The 22,084-nt window shown below is 53.6% G+C and overlaps 1 protein-coding gene across 1 annotated transcript; it reads right to left on the bottom strand.

The window, feature by feature from the left end:
• Positions 1–7,604: 7,604 nt before the first annotated feature.
• Positions 7,605–21,514, bottom strand: LOC309685433 (electroneutral sodium bicarbonate exchanger 1-like; the record flags this gene model as incomplete). The annotated part of the gene is made up of 23 exons (XM_082501203.1): positions 7,605–7,692; positions 8,201–8,298; positions 8,715–8,849; positions 8,951–9,124; positions 10,403–10,471; positions 11,261–11,512; positions 12,101–12,262; positions 12,616–12,729; positions 13,389–13,550; positions 14,432–14,537; positions 14,640–14,885; positions 15,777–15,910; positions 16,045–16,219; positions 16,708–16,799; positions 16,964–17,110; positions 17,548–17,635; positions 18,009–18,166; positions 18,297–18,385; positions 18,549–18,737; positions 19,687–19,847; positions 20,039–20,174; positions 20,578–20,721; positions 21,433–21,514. Coding segments are annotated over 23 exons (3,201 nt in total), but the record flags the coding sequence as incomplete, so codon positions are not given.
• Positions 21,515–22,084: the final 570 nt, after the last annotated feature.

The raw sequence follows: 22,084 nt of genomic DNA, 5'->3' as shown, positions 1-22,084 counted from the left end.
GTGGAGCTCTGAGCTGCTGCGTGGTGCCAGGTCTATCCAACGTCAGGCAGTATGTTCCCAGGAGACGTCACCGCTGACAACTCTTCCGAGGAAGTCGGTCCGTTTCTGTAGTCGTAGCCTGCCTGGAGAAACAGCCCCACGGAGCTAATAGTCTGCTGAGCAGCAAGGGAGCAGAGTCGCTGACTCTCAACCCAGGACTGAAATACAGCAACTCACTCTATTGCCTTCCCCCTTCGCCTGCTGCCTCCCACAGTTTGGAAGAAAAGAACCAGGGAGCTCCAAAGGAGGGGACCACTCCCCCACTCACCCAAATCTGCCCAACATCCCCAAAGCTCCCCAAAGATACGGGACTCCTCCCACACACCTCCACTCCCCACACCGCCAACCCTCCCCCTCCCCCAACGCTCCAAAAAGCAGCAGTCCTTAGGGCAGACTCCTTAAGCTGACTCCACAGCTACGGCTCCCCGTCGGCTCCGGGGGAGACAAGGGGGCCCCGGGGCTCTCCGTGGGCTTTAAGGGGGTCCCAGGGCTGCCCACGGGCTCCCAGCAATGCCCGTGCCCACCACCCACCCCCGCTTCAGGGGGCCCAGCGCTGACACCCCCCGACCCACCTCGGGGGTACCTGGGGGGACTCGGCCGTGGGCTGGAGGCGGGCGAAGGGGGCACGGCCGGGCTGACCTGCCGGGGGGGGCTGAGAACGGAGCCCAGAGCGGAGCCAAGCGCCCGGCCAGGCCGGCCCCGGGCACCCTGCGCTGCGGCCGGGGCTGCCGCCACCCGCGGGGAGCGAGCGGGGGGTGAGGGGGCGGCAGCGGGGGACGGGGGGGGGGGGCCTGAATCGGCCCTGTCCTCCCCGGGGACCCCCCACTCGGCTCTGCCCCCCCCCAAAAAGGCCCAGACCGCCCCCCGAGCCCCCCAGCCCGGTCCCGCCACCCCACAAACCCCCCGAACTGGCCCCGGAAACCTCCGCACCGCTCCTGCCGCCGCCGCCGCCCCACCCCCACCCCGCTCCCGCCCCCCTCGGCCCCGGTCCCCCCATCTCTCCCGGTACCGAACGCCGCAGCTCCCGACCACCGCCGCACACCGGAAACGTTCTCCTTCGCGTCCGCCCAACCGCGCATGCGCCGAGGGGCAGATCCGGGCCACGCCCCCCAACGTCGCCGCGGCAACGGTGGACGAGAGGGGCGGGGCCGCGCCGAGGACGACGAGGCCCCCTCAGCCCCGCACCACCGCTTCTTTCCGCCCCGGGCACTGCGAGGCCGAAACCAGCGCAGCCCTCCCCAGAATGCGCCGGGACCCCCCTAAACCAGCCCAATCCTCCGCAAAATGAGCCGGGACTCCCTGAAATCAGCTCAGCCCTCACCAAAATGAGCCCCACATCCGCCTGCAGAGCTCCGCCAGACCCCCCGACGGACATCACGGGGGTGAGGGGAAAGAAAACAACCAGAAAGGTACTGAAAATAACGTGGAGACGGTGCTTAGAGATCCTTCCGAGAGGCAAAACCCGGCCTTTGTTCTCATTTTTGAACACGGGGCTTCGCAGTGCTTCGCGGGCAGTGGTTATCCAGGGGCATCAGCTATCCCGGGAAGCGAACGTTCCCATCCCATGTGTCAAAAATCCACTCGCATGAATAACTTGGACAGAACCAGCCCACAAAAGGGCAAGAGGCACCTTTGGTCACCCTTTGCTTGAAGCTTCGCGAAAACTGTATACTCAGATTGGCCCTGTCCTGCAGTTTCTTTCCCAGAGTTTTGCCCCAAACCCACGCTTCTAGCCCCGCTCCCCAAGCCCTCCCTCGGGGCCCACCACCTTTCCCCAGCCCGGCCTGTCCTTAAAGCTTTTCTTTCCACACACAGCCCTTTCCACTCACCTCCCTCCGGGGCCTCCTCTCTCACAGACACCTCACAGCCCTGCAAACCTCCTCTCCTTCGCCTCTCCCGCTCACGAAAACCCATTCCCCCCTCACAAACACCCATTCCCCTCACTCCCCCCTCACACGCTCACTCCCACACCCCCAACCCTTCCCCCCACCATTCTCCCCTCCCCCCTCAACCCACCTCTTCTCTTCTCCTTTTTTCTTCTCCTACCCCTCTCTCTGCCCGTGGGCAGCCCTGGGACCCCTTTAAAGCCCACGGAGACCCCCGGGGCCCCCTTGTCTCCCCCAGAGCCCACGGGGAGCCGTAGCTGTGGAGTCAGCTTAAGGAGTCTGCACTAAGGACTGCTGCTTTTTGGAGCGTTGGGGGAGGGGGAGGGTTGGCGGTGTGGGGAGTGGAGGTGTGTGGGTCCCTTCTGCCAAAGTGCAGTGAGAACCACGTTCACTGAACCCCCGTTCTACATGGACAGGGTCAGTTGGATGTATAGGACCAAGTTGTTGGAATAACCTCAGCTCTTTTATTAGCAATTCCAAGGCATTGGTATGTTGGTCAGTCCATTCCCAGGATTTTCCCTTCCTGAGCAAATCATCAAGGGGCGAGCAATGATGGAAAGGCCAGGGGTGTGTTTATGCCAATAGCTTAAAGTTCCTAGAACTTGCTGTAACTCCTTCACACTGGGTAGATTCTGCCCCTGTTCTGTTTTTTTTTTAGGGTATCTTGAGGGACCGAAGCAGCTCCTTTAATCCACCAGAGCCCCAGAATTGCACTTCCTGTGGCGGTCCTTGACACTTGGTGGGGAACGGCCCCAGTTTCAGATCTGACCTTGGGGGATGAAACCAGGCTTGGGTCTAGTGAGAGGTGTCCCTGCCCATGGTGGGGGGGTGGAACTCGATGATCTTCAAGGTCCCTTCCAACCCAAACTGTTCTGTGAGTCTGTGATGGTGTCTGTCCAGCTGATGAGCTCCCACCTGAGTTTCACTTGGCGGAAAGCAGCAGCCGGTGCTTGGGTACCCAAAGGCTTCTTTTACATTTTTCCTCTTCTTTGTTTCTTAACTTTTTCAACTCAAACCAAAGGTGTCGGAAAGGGCGGCCCCGTGGGCAGAGAAATCATTCCTCCCTGTGAGATGGGCTGTGGCACCACGGGGCCATCTCACCTGAAAGGAGGAAACCCACAGGTCACTCCTTTGGGCCAAAGAGTGGAAAAAATAGAAAAGAGAAACAGCAACAACAACACACACACAGACACACACACACACATAAATCCCAACCACCAAACCAGCCCCTCGCTGAAGGCGTAAGGTGGGAAATACTGCAACAACTGTATTTTTTGCAACAGCCCCACTTAAAAAATGCTGTAATGATTCATAACGACCCATCCGACTAAAACCAGGAGTAGCGGTGACCTACCCGTCAGCTTTTAGCATCCTGCTAACCAGCTTAAAGGCACCGGTGAGGAGAAGAGTTTAGCCACAACCAGCTCGAAGGAGAAAAAGAGGATCTTGCTTTTAGGGGAAAGGCTGTCTTTGCAGAAGGTAAGTGCCCCCGCGGCTCGACCGCCCCTTCAAACCTCGATTTCTCTGGCTCAGTTTTCTCTGTAACTGCTCCCACAGTGCCGAGGATCCTGCAGCTTTCCCTAAATCGTAATAAAACCTTCCCTAAATCCGGCAGCAGGTTTCTGACGTCTCCAACGCCTCTGAGCATCGCATGGGGATCCCGCACGCCACCGGTCCCCCAGGATTTCCAGGCTCTGACCCCTGGCTTGGCTCAGGTGCCCTCTTTTTTCACTCAGTTCCTCAAGTTTTAGGTAAAAGGGCACTGGGGATGCGCCTGCCTGACCCCACAGACCTGTGCCAGAGGGGGGTTTGAAAGAAATGAATAAAAAAAATACTATATGAAAGATAACTAGAATCTCTTTGGATTTAATGTAATGCTAATTAACTATTGCAAATGGGCAAAAATATACCCCCAAGAATGTAGGGAGGAAGAAATGCTCAATTTCTGTTGTGCGCCGGCCCCTCCCTCCCCCCAGTCCCCTTTCTGAGCTCCCTGAGCACCCCACGGTCTGGCAGAGGGGACACGTGTGACACTGCTGTCCCCTCCCTCCTGCAACACAGAGCTCATTGCAATTACTTGCACAGAGAAACAACAAAAATTATAAAAAAAAAAAAAATTTAAAAACCCAAATTAAAGAAAACAACAAAATTTAAACCGCCCAAATTTAATAACCCAAATTAAAAAAAAAAAAACCACAAAATTTAAAAACCAAAACATAGTTAAGTCATTAAATTTTTCAAACCCCCAAACCCACTAATTTCAGCCCTTTCCCCAGTCAGCTGGTTCCCGACCCCCACCCCAGGCAAATGGGCTTTCCCCCAAAAAACAGTGCTGCCCACTCCCCCGCGCCCCCAAAAAAAGCTCCACAGCCCCCTCCGCCTCCTCCCCACCCTCCCAAAGACACGGCAGCGGCGCAGTGAGACAAACGAGAGGTTTATTCCATTCTTTTTCCCATTACGTTCAATGGGCAACAAGAGAAAAAGGGCCGACAGTCCCGGCTCCGGCGGGGGGAACCCCTCAGTTCACAGTGACGCTCCACCGACGGGACCCACGCGACGGCGACAGGGATTTGTGTCATTTGTGTTCCACAGAATGAACCCAAAATAAATTAAAAAAACCCAATGAAACAAAAAAACTAAAACCAAACACAAAACCACACAAAGATTCAAAGTGATAAATAACACAGATTCGCTTGGGGGATTCCCCCACCCCCCCCCCCCCCCGTTTTATTTACAACACGGAGCGTTTCCAAACTAGATCATCTCTTACAATAAAATAAATATATTTCAGCATCTGCGCAACAAAAATAATTGCTGTATTTCGACATGTAGTGCACTGGGGTGGAGGGAATTAAAATAATTTAAAAAAACCCACCCTTTTTTATTACCTTTTTACATTACCCCCCCACCCCACCCCGCTTAAGGATCTCTATTATGCGCATCATTTTAGGAAACTTCTTTCGAGGGGCCCCCGGGGGACGTGAGGAGCTGTTTGAAGGCACCGAAGCGCACAGCAGCCCCTGTCCCGCCTCGCTGGGAAGGGGCTTTGCTGCCAACTAAAGCATTGCGGGTCACTGCAGGGATATCTCTTTTGGTTCCTAAAGCGACTCCAGCAGCAGCTTTGAGAGGGATTCCTCCTCCCGCCTCCTCCCCGTAAAATTCTCCTCTGCACAGGGAAATATTAAATCCTCCCAAAATACGGAGCCGGCCGTGGGATCACGGGGCACGAAGGGGGGGACAGGCGCAGCACTGTGTCCCACAGTCAGCCCGGGGGGTTACAGCCGCCTTTTAGGTGGCTCAGTCACGTTGTTAACCAAGACCTCAGCTTTCATTTAATTAAAAATAAATACATAAATAAATAAAAAATCTCACCCTGTAAGCAGCAAAAACCCCCGAGCTTCGAATGCAGAAGAGGGCCGTGCCGGGGAAATTTGCTTTACTTTTTAAGTAAGGAATTTTGGAGGCAGCCACCAAGGTTTTGTGGCCCCTGGGGAAGGGGGAGATGCAGAGCCGGACTCAGCCCGCTCTGCCCCAAAACCGGCCGCGTTTTCCCTCCAGGGTGATTTTCTTCCTTTCTGTCTCTGCTGGAGTGATGCCTGGCACGTGCCGAAAACAATCCCAGGCTCTGGCCCCGGTCCCGGCCAGGAGTGAGTGAAGCTCAGCCCCACTCCCTCCTTTTACAGGCAGGAAAACAAAATGGAAAAAAAAACCCAAATTGCCCTATATTAGAAGTGTATAATTCCATTTTAAGGGCAGGGCAGCAATAGGGCTGGTACCACAGCCCCCAGTCCCACAGCCACTGTGGGTCACCAGTGTAACGATTAAATTAAAGTTTCTTTTGGGAAGGGGGGAGAGACGGGGACTCTCCTGCTCTGGGACCTTTCCCCTCCGGGGAGGCAGAGCCGGAGCAGCGAGCACGGTCCTGCCCGGAGGGCAGCGTGGAGGGGACGCGCACGGGCATCCCGGAGGAACAGCAGCAAGGAAACCCCGGTGCTGCACCTTTCCCTTCCTCTGAGCCTTTTTCTTTTCCTCTTTTTAAGGGCTCAACCAGTTTCTTCCCCCTCCGACCGTCACCGTGGGGCACTGGCACCAGCCGCTTTGCAAAACCCCATCCCGTAAAAGCCGCCTGATTTTGGCCCTGTTTGGGGATGCGCCGCTTCCATCCTTACAGAGCAAACTGATAGATGATTTGTTTTTCTCCCCCCTCCCCATTTAGCAAGAAGCACCAACGTGCCGTTGTCGTTTTGGGTCGGTTTGCTGCAGAAAAAGGCTCCCGCAGGGGACGGGATAAGCCGATGGCAGGAGGGTCCCTGCACCCATCCCACCGCTGCTGGTGGAGGGCAGCAAGGGGACCTTTTCTTCGGGGTTGTCCTCTCCTCCCGGGCTCCGCGGCCCCACGCCGCAGCCCAACGACCCCCCCGAGACGGGAAGAGAGCCCGAGAACCATCTCTGCTCAACAGCTTCTTCCTGCAAAGGGGCAGGAAAAAGGAGGAGGAAAAGGCACCTTCCCACTTGCCTCCGGGCTCATCCCACCCTGCGAGAGAGACGCGGTTTTGCGAGGAGAGGGGAGGAGGAAAAAACACCACAGAGAGAGAGCCAGGGAGGGAAAAGGAAGGAAAGCAGAGGGACAGCGGAGGGGCCGCCCGGGGACACAGAGCCCCAGGTCTCGCCTGGCCGCTCCCGCCACCACCCGGCAGATTGGAGGGGTTTGATCTGAAGCGCTGACTTATATTAATTTAACAGCCGGGGGAGGAGAAGGCGCCATTTCTGCCTTTTGCAGCTTCCAGGCTGACGGCAGAGCCGAAACAAGAAAAATAATTATCATAAAAACAAACAAACAAACAAAAATTCCCCCAAAACTCCAATGTAAAACTGGAGCTCAGGGAGCAAATGCTTTTCCTTCGCCTCGGCCCAACCGCTCGGGCGCTCCGCGCTGCCCCGCCACGGAGGGCATCCCTCTCCTGCCAGGGAGAGACAGAAGGGCGAACTGAAGGCAGGACCCCAAGCCAGACCCGAGAACCTGGTCACGATGAAGAAGAAAGTGGAGAAAGCATCACATACAACAGAAACATTCAGAGTTTATTTTTGGGGAACAAAAAAAAAAGAGAAACAGAAGAGGAGGAGTGAGATATTAAAAAAATAGCACTGAACGATGAAGCGGCAGCAGTCCCTCTACCGCTACAAAGCGGCAACAACCCACACACGAACACACGGAGGCGGAACACCACCAAACTCCCACTGACTGTCATGTGCACCTCAGTTTGCTGCTCTGGAGAGAGGGAATGCCTGAAGCACACCAAGGACAGCTGAAACCATCGCCGTGGCTTAAAGGGGAATCCTCCAACTGGAAAACAAAATAAAAGCGGTTTCTGCCCATGTCTGCGTGGGCACATCCCCGAGTCACGTTCTCACGCCTCTCCTTCAAAGTCAAGATTCCTACACATGAAAACTGGAGTTGGGGGGAGGGAGGAGAGAGAAAAGGAGGGAGAGCGTCATCAGTGGGGCTGTTGCCCCGCTCGTGGGACGGCGCCAGCAGAGAGGAGCTGGTTCGTGTGCCGCAGCCCTCGCCGCTTGCTCGGCATTGCCGGCAAAAAAAAAAAAGCCGTAGGCACGTGCCACCGCTCGCAAAGGAGCACGGCCACGTTCCCACACGATCCTTTACCTCTTTCCTCCCCAGATTCAGACTGTTTCCATGCTCATAGTGAGAGCCTTCCACACGGGTGTTTTTGATATCTCATCCGAGATATTAATCTCCGAAGGATCAGTCCTGCAATAAATATTTGAGACAGCAATCTGTGACTGTGGGAACTGACGCCACCCAGCGCATCAGCACCAGCAAGAGGAACGGGGGGGAGGAGAACCAAAGCTGCGCATAAGCACAGCGGGTTGGGCGGGAGGAGGAGGTTTGGAAGGCGAGCCGGAGAGCCGCAGAGCTACAGCTCTGTGCAAAGGCTCTGCACAGAATCCCAGACTGGTCAGGGCTGGAAGGGCCCTCTGGAGCTCACCCAGTTCCACCCCCGCCAGAGCAGGGGCACCTACAGCAGTGGCACAGGACACCTCCAGGCGGGTTTGGAATGGCTCCCGAGTGGGAGACTCCCCCACCTCTCTGGGCAGCCTGTGCCAGCGCTCTGCCGCCCGCCCTGCCCATAAATTTGCTCTTCCCACCAAGCTGAGTGCATGGCGCTGGGATGCTCAGCAAAGAAACATGGAGAAAATTCTGCCAACCCACTTCAGGCTAATCTTGCCGGGGGTCCTGCTGCTTGGTGGGGCTTTACCTGTCGCTGCTTGGCTTTGGGATATCCGCGCTGCTGGTCTTGCCCAGCTGCAGCCGAACGGAGTTTGCAGCAGCAGCTTCCATCATCTCCTGGGACTCCTGACATAAAAAGGGACAAATCAAAGTTGTCTGTCTATGATCGAAGTGGAGATAAACTAAACACCCAGCAAAGCCCACGTGCTGCCCTCTCCTTCTGACCTTCTGTTAGCACAGCCGGGGAAAGACCTTTCACTCCAAACATTTTGGGGGGGGGTTAAAACCACCCTTATGAGCAAATCTTTCCATCATAATTATAATGTTTATTATAAATGGCACCTTTAAAAATTATACCGCTATTCAAGTGTTAAGCTCACTGCTAATTTAAAAACAAGGTTATGATGTGGGATCCAGGCTGTCAGGATCTATTTCTATTGAGTTCGGATCTTCCCCCAACATTTCAAGAGAAGCTGTGACGGAAAGAGGCAATCTCAGAGCCCGAGGGAGACATCCAGCCCCGAGCACCCAGCAAGCATCACCTCTTCTTCTTTGCCTTCATTTTTGGCATCGGCCAACTTCTTCCTGCTTTCTGGCATAAGGTCATCCAAAAAGCTGAGCTCCCGCTTTGAGAAGCAGAAGTCCATCACTTTCCGGACAAACACGAGAGCCAAAACCTTCACAAAATAAGAAGGAAGAGGGGGTTGAGGTGTGAGATGATGCTACGTCTCACTCCGACGCTGCAAACGTCCCGCTGCCAAGCGGCACCGGCTCTTACCATCATGGGAAAGATGATGGCAGCACGGGACACCTTGATGGCCCAGAGCAGGACGAGGCAGATGAGCTGGATCACGGTGAAGAAATGCACCTTCCGCAAGGGAACGTGCCGCAGGTAGATGAAATCCGGCTGGTGTTTTGCCGGCATCCAAAAGAGCTTCAAGCGATCGAAGAACTGCAAAATAAAAGCGGAAAAGTTACCCCTTGGGGCTGCGGAAAGTTTCCGGCCCTGTTGGGACGTGGAAGGAGTTTTCAGGATCTCGCGTGCAGTGAGAAATCCTGGATCCCATTTTGTTCCTCCCAGGAGCAGCACCCGTTTTCCCTTTGCTCCATCTATAAACCAGTGTGCCCATGAGAGCTGCCCACCAAGTTGCAATTATTCCACGTCCTTCTATTATAGAATCACAGAAGGGTTTAGGTTGGAAGGGACCTCGAAGATCATCCAGTCCCACCCCCTGCCTTGGGCAGGGACACCTCCCACCAGCCCAGGTTGCTCCAAGCCCCGTCCAACCTGGCCTTGAACACCTCCAGGGATGGGGCAGCCACAGATTCTCAGGGCAACCTGCGCTGGTGCCTCACCACCCTCACAGGGAAAAATTTCTCCCTGATATCTCATCTCAATCTGCCCTCTGTCAGTGTCAAACCATCCCCCCTCGTCCCATCGCTCCCCTCCCTCATCCAGAGTCCCTCCCCAGCTCTCCTGGAGCCCCTTTAGGCACTGGCAGGGGCTCTGAGGGCTCCCCGGAGACCTCTCTTCTCCGGGCTGAACACCCCCACCTCTCCCAGCCTGTCCTCCCAGCAGAGGGGCTCCAGCCCTCCCAGCAGCTCCGGGGCCTCCTCTGGCCCCGCTCCACCAGGTCCATGGCTCTCCTGTGCTGTGGCCCCAGAGTTGGAGGCAGCACTGCAGGGGGTCTCCCCAGAGCAGAGCACAGCAGAGGGCACAATCCCCCCCTCCCCCTGCCGGACACACTGCTGATGCAGCCCAGGATGCGGTCGGCCTTCTGGGCTGCGATCGCGCATTGCCGGCTCACGGTGAGCTTCTCATCAGTCCGCACCCCCAGGTCCTCCTCAGACCATCTCACCCCCCCTCCCTGTTCTTCTATAAAAATATATTTTTAATATATTCTATTCTTCTGTTTGTTATTTGGCATTTCTCAGCCCACTCAATCCCCCAGTGAGGATTCCCACCGGCAGTAGAAATCGCCTTCGCTTTGCACTGAATTCCCCCATTTTCACCACACCAAACACTGCCCTGTCCCAAACTGTGACGCAGAGCGCGCTGAACTTGCCTGGTCCTCCCGCCCTACGTACCTCCTGTGCCCCCACCAATCTTTTCCTTATACAAAATACTTTCACTGCCTGCTTTTGGGGAGGTTTTCTCCCACACCACTGCTTTTTTCCTGCTTCTCTGGAGATGACACAGCAGGGAGCTGCACGCTGTAAGAGTCCGTACCTGAATCCCTCTGAGTGACGACACGCCCATGTAGAGAAAGACACCGTAAAGCACAGGCATGGGTATAAACTGGGAAATTAAAAAAAAGAATGCAATAATTTATTTTTTTAAATGCATTTCCAGTATTACTGCTCTCTTCTAGAGGCACTGCCTAAAATTGCCTAAAGCTTTCCAGTTTCCACAGGGTTAGAGATGTTTCAGCTCTCAACACGTAGAGGTTTTGTTTGTGTGAGTGAGTGAGTGAATGCTCTGCTTTAGGCAGAGCATTTAGTTACGTTTCATTAGAATACTCCTGTTTTCCTGAAAGGTTGGAGGAAAATAGGTCATTTCACCCATGAAACTGTACGCCACGTTCTGTGACGGCTGAAGAACATTTCTACACATTTTTGTGGCAACATGCAAAAGCGAAGTGCCTCCTTTTAGCCTAGAGCTGCGGTGACTTTGTGGGAGGAACACACAAGGAAGCCCACGGGGATGATTTTGGTGTGTTTAGCTACTGGGAACGGCTGTTGGGAGGCATTTGGGGGAGCAAATTGCATCCCATAAGGTGCTGCCTGCTTGAAAGAGAGCAGTGTACTGGTCTGAATCCGCTTCGTCGTAACCCATAAACACAGGTGGGCCTGAGAGACACCTGGGAATTAAAGCAGTTGTCCTGCTCGCTTGCCTCGAGGACACCAAACTGGGGTGTGAAGGGCTGGAAAGCGTAACTGAGGCTGCTTCCCACCGTGGGCCAAGCCTCAAGGTTTGGGATCGCCTCCTCCTCTGCTCCACACCTACTCAGGCCTGGAGGGAGGGGATGGTTTTTGTCAAACCTCCAAAAAGCTCACGCTTGTTGGGCGTTTTGCATTTTCCTCTTACCTTTAACACCGAAGTGAAGAAGACAGAGCAGCCCATGAGCACAAAGATCATCAAGCCGGTGACTCTCTGCTCTCGTATCCCCAGAAACTTGGGTTGTTCTCCTGGAGCTGAGCAGCCAGACTCCACTTTGAGGCTATTCACGTGGGTGATGGACAGGACAGTCGCAGCCACAAACCAGGGCAGCCCCATCACGGAGCACACCCCGAGCATCACGGCCACCATGAAAAGGTCCAGGTGGTACCCGCATCCTTTCTGTGGGCAGCAAAACAAGGAACAGAGCATCCCACAGCACAAGAGCGAGGACAACGTCGCGACTCAGACTCAAACCCTACTTGGGCGCAAGTCACCCTCTTGAAAATTTAAGAGAAGAATTGGCAAAAATAAGGATGGATATGGTCTTTGCGCAAGCACCTTTCGTGAAAATCTGGCAGGGGTTCAGACCAAGTGGATTTGGGAGGTTTGTGCAATAGCTACTTCTCAAACAAACAAAAAGACTATTTTCATTCATAAAGAAATTTCTACTGCTTGCAAGCAAGATGTGACCCCGAGTTATCCCTGGCAGTGCGTCAAAACAGTTCGTTCCCCCAGCTCCTGCTGGCGTTTTGAAACAAAAATACGCTTCTATAGTGCTTGAAAATTAATTTGCTCCTCCAAAAGATTGCTCATCTGAACTGCCCTCGTTTGCTCCCTGTGACATCACTAATCCAGCAGAGCATCCTGCCACACAGCCTGACATTGTCCCAAACCAACGCCTTCACAAAGCACTTGGCATAGGAGCTTCTCCCCACACCTGCAGCCCAGAGTGGGGTGGGGATGGGGTCAGCTCTTGCAGCCCCTTACCTTCAGCTTGTGCTCCTTCCTGTTGACAATGACAGACGTGATCTGCTGGTCCATGAATATCAAGATGGTGCAGAGCAGAGCTGGGATGGGCGCGGCCAACACCGTCCACCAAGGGTTGGGCCCTATGGGGTTGACCAACCACCCGCGGTCGTCTCTGGTAGGCTGCAACAAAGCCAAAACACACATCAGGATCAACTCCCAGCCCAGCCACTTCGCTGGCTTTGATTTTCCTCTCCATCGCTGTGCCGCCTCATCTCCTGGCCCTGCCTTCGTGTCACCCTCTCCTACGGGGTTCAGCAGTGCCAGCGTCCTCGTCGCAAGCACCTATAGATACTTCTGTAGGTATCAAGTTTTGGGGCTGGCGTCTTCTTTCCAGAAGGAAACGATGCATTCGGAGGTGGAAGAGGAGATAGTAACACCACCAGCATCCCCAGACTCAGCCCTGTCCTGTCCCAGCATCACCTTGTGGCATCCCCAAGGGCTGAAAGTGGCTCCACACCAAAACACCCCATTACCTTGAACATGTGGGGGACGTGGAGCTTCGGCGACGGGATCCCAACCAGGAAGTCAATGAGCACCATGACGACGATGGTGAGGAAGACACCAAAGTCACTTACTGCGGACCGTACCTGGGGCAAGAAAGCAGAGCTGAAAGGGACAGCACAAACGGGGCCATACCGTGAGATGGAAAAGTTAAAGACGTCAACAGCATTAAGGCTGGTTAACAAATTCCCACCACTCTGAGAAGATGCAGCCAAATCCCTCGGTTAGATACTGTTGCTGTGTTTGTACCTGCGAGATTCAAACCTTAAAAAAAAGCCAATAAATATTAAAAAATAAGGAAACAGATGTCTGCCACTACAGCTGCACTCACAGCTACAATGGGAATAAAGCACTGAGGCATCATTTGCTCCTCAAAAGGAAGAAACAGTGTCCTTTGTGACTTTTTCTATGGCAGTTCCTCATTTGAATCAACTTTCCATTTGAGCATATAAGGCACAGAAGGTGAAAAAAAAACACAAGCAAAAAAACAACAAACAACCAACTTTGGAAGACCTGATTTCCCACTGCCTGGGCAAAAAACCGCTCCGGGGCAGGTCGCGAGGCAGGTGGGAAACACTACGATCGTTTTGCACTCCTGGAAATGAGTGAGGGACATCCAAGTTTGGCCTTCAAGGTCAACATTTCCCAGTTTGACCAAGCGGTGGCAAACACTGCTTAGTGCTCCGGGAAAGCCATTTTGGGAAATGAGTGTGGAGACTGCTGCTGGCCACCATCTTCTACCTACTCTGGTCGGGAAGTAGCGGCTGGTTTTAAACTTCTTCAATAAGCCCGACAGGACAAAGGTGGAGAAGAAGAGGATGCAGCACCAGAAGAGGACATCGGGCGTGTAGGGGCCATCGTGTCCACAGGCAGGTCCACGAAACTCTCCATGCAAATACCGACATTCCTGGGGAAACAGCATCAGGACACAAAGGTAGTGCACATGCGGCAAGGAAACCTCGGATAACTAGGGGGTTTGAAGGATCTTGCTCCAAGATCCGTGACCTCGGGACTAATGCAGCTAGCGGAGATTTATATTTAACGATCAACAGCAGCTGAATAAGTGACACATGGAACTACACAGACAGCGGAGAGAGGAGATGTGATGGGACACTGTACCACAGACCCATGGCACATCCTCCGCTTGAACGGCAGGTAACCGTGGCTGAAGAAGACACCAGAGGGGAAGGAAACACTGGAAACTCTTGGGGAGAGTGAAAGAGGGAATGGGGAAGGAGGGCTAAGACAACAGTGACAGGAAAGGAGAAGAGACAAATTGTCCCTTCCCAGGGGCGGGCTCACAGGACACGGCCAAGGGGGGTGAAGATGTCCATAAGAGCGTCCCACCCTGTGCCTGAGCTCTGCTTCCAGCAACAATGGCCCAAGGGGCTGCTCAGACATGCAAGTTTATGCACGTACCTTCAGACAGCGCTGAGTAAGAAAGCAAGGCCTGGAGTTACTAGGAACCAATTAAGGAAGCTAATTACAGCCTTCAAGCATGAACTGAAGTCCTCCAACTTCTCCAATAACCAAAGCACCCACTGAACCTTGCTCCCAGACAGAACCGCTGTTCTGAGGATAACAGTTATTGCCCACCATGTCGGGGATGAGGTGGACTCTCCTTCCCAGGCCCAAGGGGGTTAAACACACTGAAGTAATGACTTTTCAGAGCAGCACTGGCACAGTTGGAAGCCCATCATCACCTGAAGGGCTCTGAGCTTTGCACCAGGCCAGTGCCCCTGGACCCCGCGGCCGCGGCACGAGGAAGCAGTGACTCGGGGCACTTACAGTCACCGTGAGGTTCTCCCAGGTGATGCCAGACACATTGATCTTGTTGCTCTCCCAGAACTGCAGGGTTTCGTTGCTGGGATGGGTCGGTGCCTCACACTTACAGCTGGGAGGAGAGAAGCCAAGACAGGGGTGAGGGGAAGGCGATGGAGGTGCAGCCCTGAGCTCCTGCCAAGGGGCAGCGGCGTTTTAGGAGGAAGAAACCCACTAGGAGATGGTGAGGAAGTCCAGCTTGCTGTGTGTGTGCACAGGGTAGGTCTCTCGCAGGTGACTCAGCTTCTCCAGAGCCTCGTAGATGAAGATGATGCAGATGAGGGAGGCGAAGGCTTCTTCGGTGAAGCGGGTGATGTAGCACACCAAAGAGCTAGCATCAGTGGCCACCAGCACTACGCAGAAGAAGGCGGTCCACAGACCGATGCATGCCCGGAGAGAGAGATAGGAGAGCGCGTAGTCCCTGGGAAAGCAAAAGAAAACGCAGGGTGGAGAGGGCAGCAAGAGGCTCCGAGCCGTGCCTTCCTTTGGGGAAAGTCGGCAGCAATTCAGGAGCGTGTCAAGGCTGCGGATGGTGAATGCAGTTTCCGGTCCTACGACAGACAGCCTCGGGGCTGCGGCGCAGGGTGTGGGCCTGCAGGAGGAGAGGCCAATTATTTAATTATCCTTATTTAACAATTACCTTGTGTTAATGCCTCGGAGGCTAATTGAGGTCAGGTCCCTGTTGTGGAAGGTGGTGTTCTCCCACATCACCCCGATGCCCTAACAGCGAAACCGGCTGGGTTTGCACCCAGTTACCTGCTGCCAGCAAGTTGGGGCTTCATAATAAATTTAATTGCAATAAGGGGGTTAATCTCCCATCACAGTTGCCACAACAAAAAGACTGTCATGGAAAATATCCATTTCGCGTGAAAAGCTCCTGCTTTCTCAAAAATCATCAAAACATTGGACCAGAAAACTCTTTGGATATGTGGGCAAAATATATTTCCACTTCCAGCAAAAATCATGCAAAAAAGTGCCCGAGTTTGTACTGAGAGGAAAGCAAATCTTCCCTCATTCCCAAACCAGAGTCATTTGTCTCATCTTCCCTGTGCAGCCAAGCTCGGGCATCCACATCCTTGTGGTTTCTCCTCCTCCTGCTCTTTCACTTTAACCCTAAAAACCCCGAACCACCCATCCATCCTTCAGAGACCGAGGGCTCCTGCACCGTCACATACTAAAGCAGCAGCGCGTGATGTCTGTGACACAGAAGACAACTTCAATCTACCAACTACCACTAAGAAAAACATCTTTTCTCCATCCCTGCCTTCTTCCAAAGGCGCTCGCAGCACCTGGCCGCAGCAGCCAGCCTTACTTGCAGAATTTGTAGAGGATCTTCTCGAACACGAGGACGGGGCCGGTGCTGCCGAGGATGGTGAGAGGTTGGCCAGCAAAGAGGGAATACACCACGCCGGTCATGGATGCGCCCAGCAGCGACTCCATGGCACTCTGTCCGGGGAAGAGAGGCAGCAGCGAGTAATTAAATCATTAGGGGGAAAAAAACAAGTGCAAATTCACTGCAGCAAGGACTTTTGCATGAGTTTTGTCCTCCCCCGTGCCACCCAACAGAGAGAGGTGCTCACTATGTGGCCGTTGGTCGCCTCCCCCAGCAGTCCCCCGAAGGTGATGATGGGGGACATGCAGGCACAGTAGAGGAAGAGGAAGGACGCCAGACACTGCAGGCTCAGACCATCCCGAAAGTCACTCCAGAACCAGGGGGCTTTTCGCTTCACATCCCGGATCAAACCTCCAAAGAGCCTGGAGGAAGGAAAAAAAAAAAACAAACCATTTTCGTGGAAGACAGCGTTAAGTTTTCTTGGCTGAGGAAGGACAATCACAAGCACAGAGTAACTTCCATTGCTAAAAAGAAGTCTCCTTCTCCCATTTTAGCCCCAGTAGAAACTGAGGCATATGAAAAAACCCTCCAACAAAAAGAAAAGGAGACCAAACCTGAGAGCCCGTCCCCTCTTATTGCAACAGTCCCTCACTTTGAGAAGCAGCAGAGCTCTACCTGGAGGTACTTACACATCTGCTTCCACCCCAAAGCAAGAAAACCTGTGTGCAACCATGCTGCGGCTCAGCCCAGCTGCCCAAATCTCCCACCCACCCAGCCCAGGGGACCAAGCTGGGAACCTGGAGCCCCTTCACTGACCCAGTTAACCCCAAAACTCTGCTAGAAGGGAGGTGTGCGCTCAGATTTTAGGGGCAAACAGAAAAACACCCCACCAAACTATTTCAGTTCACACCTTCCTGTCCGCTCCAGTTCAGGACCGCTGTGCTTCTCCGGCTTGCTGTGAGAAGCGCTGTCATCGAGAGCTTCTGGCACCTTCCTTTTTTCCTGTTAAAATGGAAATAAGATAAAGATATGTCTTTGCAGCCACTGGCTTGTTTTGCTTTTTGGGCTGGGTACGTGACCTGTGAATTTGGGCCCCTGAGCAGCACCCCCAGCCGTGCTGCCCTCCTGCCCATCCCCCTCGTGCCTCCTTCTGCCGCAGCACCCACCTGCGAAGGGACGTTTTTCGGGGGCTCAATTCGGATGGAGGGATCCCACTCTCCTGGTGGCAAAACCATGACCTGATCCAGAAACTCATCGATGCCAGCCACCAGGTCAGCCCGGTTCTTGGCTTTATAGGCAACATCGTGGAAAACCTGCCGTAGGAGACAACCTGGTGAGAGCATGACCCATCTCGGATGTCCTAACCAGTGCAATAAGCTCTTGGCTAAATGCAAGGTCATTTCCCCCAAATCGCCTGTTGGAAGTGGCAGGAAATATTCCCCCAAAGGAAAAATCTGTGCATCACAGTATTTGTAACCATCTCCACCAGGCTCCCGTCCCCCATGGCACACCACAGCCTTCTGCTTCAAGAGGAGAAGTTTCACTGGCCCTGGCAATGCCACCACTGGGGACAGCGTGCTGGGGACCCTGGAGAGAAGGATGAGGCGCGGGCTGCAGCCCAGGTGGGATTTTAGCCTCCTGCAGGCAGCTAACAGGGACAACAAACCCTCTTCCTCACTACTACAGAGACAGGAAGAGGTGAAGAAAGCCCCAAAAAAATGACCCGGAGATATCTCTTATCTCGTCACACCTCATCCGTCATGATAGTAGCCATGGACCTGCCGATCTCGTGGTACTGATGGGCTTTTCCTCCTGGTCCAAGCAAAACAAACAGGAACCTAGGCAAGAAAACCAAAATGAGAGAGAAGAACATGGCCTCACTCAAAGGGCGCCCAAGGAAATCCCTGGGAGCTCCCACCCCAGAGCGTGGCTCCAGGGGGGACGTGTAGGCTCACTGACTCAGGTGATGAATTTGAAACGCATCAAAACCAAACGCAAATTTGAGTTTTGGGCAAACTTTCATTAAAATTGGCCAATGGGTTTAAAAGCTCCAGCAGGGAAGGGAGAAATGAAAGCACAGAGATGTGGGTGGGAGAAACCTGCTTGCTCCCACTGGCCGTGTTCCCCTGGGACGCCCAACTGATGCATGAATTTGGTGTTTTGTTGTGGTGGTTTTTTTTTAAATAAAAACTTTGCGCTTCTCATTCAGACCTCGTTGGGATGGGAACTTCCGTCATGCCCGAGAGGAGGACAGCCGGGGTCAGGCGGACAAATGCCACGATGGGCTGGCGAAGGAAATCCAGCTCTCCTACAAGCACGTTGCACGCTTCAGCCCCGGTGGGAATTTTCTTCATGAAGCGCAGCTCCGCCTGGGCACGACAAGGGATTTTCAGCCATTACCCCAAAAGCAAAGCCCACAGCACTCTGCAGAACACTCTGCAGCCAAGTTTGCAAGAGCAAATCTGGCCTAAAAGCATAAGAAAGCTACGAGTGTCTCACCTTGCTTAGATCCACTGCATTGGTGTCACGGTTCACCCCATTTTTAGCTTCTGCAGTGGTGGGAGATGGATGAGGAGTGAGTGAGTGGGCTGGGAGGAGAAAGACACTCAGAAAGAAAAGCAAGGAGCAATCGGGACACTTCTCCTTTGCCGGGAGAAGTCTAATGGGGCCAAAGCCCTGCAGAAACCTTCACCTGGTGCCAAAGCCTGGCAGAAACCCTCACCGGGTACCAAACCCTGCAGAAACCCTCACCTGGCTTGTCGAGGGGATGCACATCTAACTGCGTCTTGCTCGTGTCAGCAAATGAGCAGACGATGGAGAGAAGGTTGTTTCTTTTCTTCTCGTTCTGATGGTGATGCTTCTTCAAAAGCACTTCTCGAACTTTTGCCCGCATGCGCTCATCAAACTCCGTGGACTGCTCTTGCTGGCCCAGGATCATATCTGGAGATGGCAACGGGAAACGAAGCTGTCAGAGCAGAAAGTCCCCAAGCCCCGACCCCTCAAGCCCCCGGCGAAGGCTGCGCCACGCAGGATACCCTAACGCGGGCTCAGCCTTGCTTAGCAAGACGTTTTAATGCAGTTCAGCCTTTGCAGCGAAAGGAAGAATTCTCTTTTGCTAAAAGCCATCATCAAAGTGCTTATTCATCACTCCGCTCAGATAATTATTCCCCATCCTAGATAATGCCATTTTTTTTCCTGATCTGGCGTTTCTAGACAGACTCTCTAGACTCGACACATTTCAACAAATTATAAGCAATCTCTAGCGCAGACTTTCCCAGAGTTTCCTTTGCCCATCCACTGCAATTTGCCAAACACAGGGAGAAACGTGCTAAGAACGGCTCCGACTTCTCCAGCTCTTGCAAGGGCTGAATGGAGACCTGCCAGTCAAAGATAATTTCTCCAAAGCCGCTTTTTCAATTAACTTCAATTATCTTCCCCACAGAAATATGCTGCTTGGTCACCTGCCAGATAAACTCTGCCTTTAAAGCTCTTAAATCCTGGATGTTAAGGCAATAGGAAAAAAACAAAACAAAGAACGGGAGGAAACAGCTTGTAGTAAGTAGCTTATTTAAGGAGGTTCAGCTCTTAGGCAGACTCCGTGTTTCTGAGAGCAGCCTGCCAAGCCCTGACACTCCTTTCTGGCCGGAGAATATTCTCTAATCGCCTCTCTGACCCCACAAATTGCTTTCAAAAGGCTCCCATACTGGGAGAAAAAGCTGATGTGACTGTTGTACACCCAGTCTACATCCAAAAAGCAACCCACGATTTAAAAACACAGCGGAGGTTCTGGAAAAGGATGTGCCATTGGGGCAGGGTTTGATACGGGAGTGAAGGGCACCGCAGCAAATTGAGCTCGGCCGTTCCCGGCGGGACGCAGTGCGCTCAGTACCTGCGATCTCTTCGATGCTGTTGGCACAAACGTCCAGCAGCACTGTCCCGTTCATGATGCAGCTCCGCAGCTCGAAGAGGCTGTGCAAGGACAGCGTGGCCACGTAGGGCTTGCTCCAGCGCTCGCCGCCATCTTCCACGTCCTCCTCAAACTTCAGCCACCTGCGGACATCGGGCACGATCAGCCCCGTTGCAAGAAAACAGCCTCAGCTCTGCAACCCCTATGGTGCAGCAACGGGGCGGCAAGAGGAGAAGGCTCCACGCATCGGCACCTGCAGCTGCAAGCGCTTCGCGTCCCGGAGAGCGGAAGGCAGAGCCCACGGCTGCCACCACAGCCGGCGGCAGGGATTTACCTTGCCGTTTCCTTCCACTCGGCATCTTCACCCTCCTTCAGGAAAATCTCATCCAGCTCAGTGAACAAGTGGTGGGGAACATGCTGCTCGTTCTCCTCGGTGCTGAGGATGAACTGCACCCGCTGGGATGGGGTGTCTGGGGGCAGAAGATAAATCCCGTTACCACACCTGCATTCGACCCGTCACGCTCACACGCAAAGTGGCCATCGATCAGCACCAGTTCAGCCCTAAATATTGGGCTGGCCCCTCTCCCCCGGGTCTGGCCGGGCTTGCACAGAGCCACGGAGAAGGAGAAGCATCTGTTCCACCTCTGCATAAGGACGGGCCACTTTCCTTCCCCACGTTTCCATTTTTAATGGCAGGATCCCTCTAAGGAAGACCAGCCTCAATCCATTATGCCTTCAACTGCCTCCCAAATAATGCCACTTTCCCTCAGAAGAACAGCAAACCACACAAATCAGCCACACGGACCTGCTTGCAGAGGACCCCGGCACCCACGCAGCCCCGAGAAGGCTCGTGAACGCTGCGGCGGGACTTACAGTGGTAGCCCTGCTCCATCGGGGCACAGTCCTTCTCCCGTTCCTTCTTCCGATGCTTCTGGTGGTGGGGTCGGTGGTGCCGGTGGCACCGGTGGCTTTGCCTCACCAGCGGCATCCGCACGCCCACGGACAGGGTGCGGTGGCCTGCGAAAAAAGCAGTGTTCGCATCACTCTCGATATTGCGGAGACGGTTGACGCCGCTGCCACGATTAAACCAGCGCATCCATCCCAGGAGGAAACACCAACTTCTCTTCATTTTAGTTTCACTGCATCCCCGAATGTCAGAGACCCCTCCCTTTTTCCAAGCCTGTTTTACTCTAACTTTGCAACAACAGAGCAACAACAAGCGATGGCTCCGGGTCACCTAAAAGTGCCCTGAAAGTATCAACCCTTGTCTAAAATTCCAGCTTCGGCTGGACAACACTCAGACCTGCTCATTAAGCAGCCACAGAAGGTAATTATTTTTAAAATCTTTGTATGGCACAAGGCAACAAGAGGAGATCCAATCAGTCCTGTGATAATGAAGTCTGGAACAAAAAAAAAAGAAAATCACAGCCCTGTGTCTGCAGCCATCAAATTATTCTCCTGACCTCTCCAAGCCAAGAGCAGCCTCTGAGAAAACAAGCTGGGAACTACCAAGCTCTGTGGCCAATGCTCACACCGCAGATGCCACGGGGGCTTTTTCCCCTCTGTCTAAAAGCCATAATATTAAAACAATGTGAAAATAAATGTGCTTGTTTATTTAGAAGCACGCCACGTTTTGCTGCAGGTGATGCGTATGCTGAGCACGGGACGCAGCAGGGACTTTGCGCGACGGGAAAACGCGTGGGACTGGTGGCACCTCTCCCGACTCACCTTCCAGCTCCTCCTTCTCATAGTGAATAGTGACAGCGGTGCTCGTTCTTCCCTGGTCAATCACCGCCTCCTCGTCGTGTCTCTGTTTAGTGAGGAGAAGAAGATATAAGTTGGGGCCAGGTGAGGAGAGCTCCCTTACGTCCTCCCAGTCATCACCCATCCCTGCGCCACGCGAGCCCAAGAGCATCACACCTCCGTGTGTCTCCTCCTCCAGGCACAGCCCTAAAAACACGGACTTGGAGGTTTTTATTCCCATACCCAAATAAAACCACCTGTAATGTCACCTGTATTGTATATACTGTGAGTCTGGAAGGATTTACTAAAAGGGGAGAGAGTTGAGTGTTTCAAACCAAACCCAAACCTCCTGCTTTGTTCTTGTGGTTCCTTTCGAAACAATAAAATTAAAAAAGGGATTTCCAAACTGGGGGTGGAGTGGGGTGGGGTGGGGGAACCCAACTCCACACTTTTGATCACAGCCAGTTTCATTCTCCAAACGTGATACCTGCAGAACTCACTAGATGGCACTTGGCCACAGGACATGGCCACCACCAACCTCCAAAGGCCCTCAAGAACCTGCAAGGGTGAAGCTTCGACTTCAGCCCAACCAGGCTCGGGCTTCTCTTGCTGCAAGCAAGACTGCGTTTTTCTCCTC

The sequence above is a fragment of the Vanellus vanellus genome, assembly GCF_965231255.1.
Source record: "Vanellus vanellus genome assembly, contig: HAP1_SCAFFOLD_102, whole genome shotgun sequence".
Lineage (NCBI taxonomy): Eukaryota > Metazoa > Chordata > Aves > Charadriiformes > Charadriidae > Vanellus > Vanellus vanellus.
Note: the sequence above shows the minus strand (reverse complement) of the source record. Positions and strands in the feature narration are given on the sequence as shown.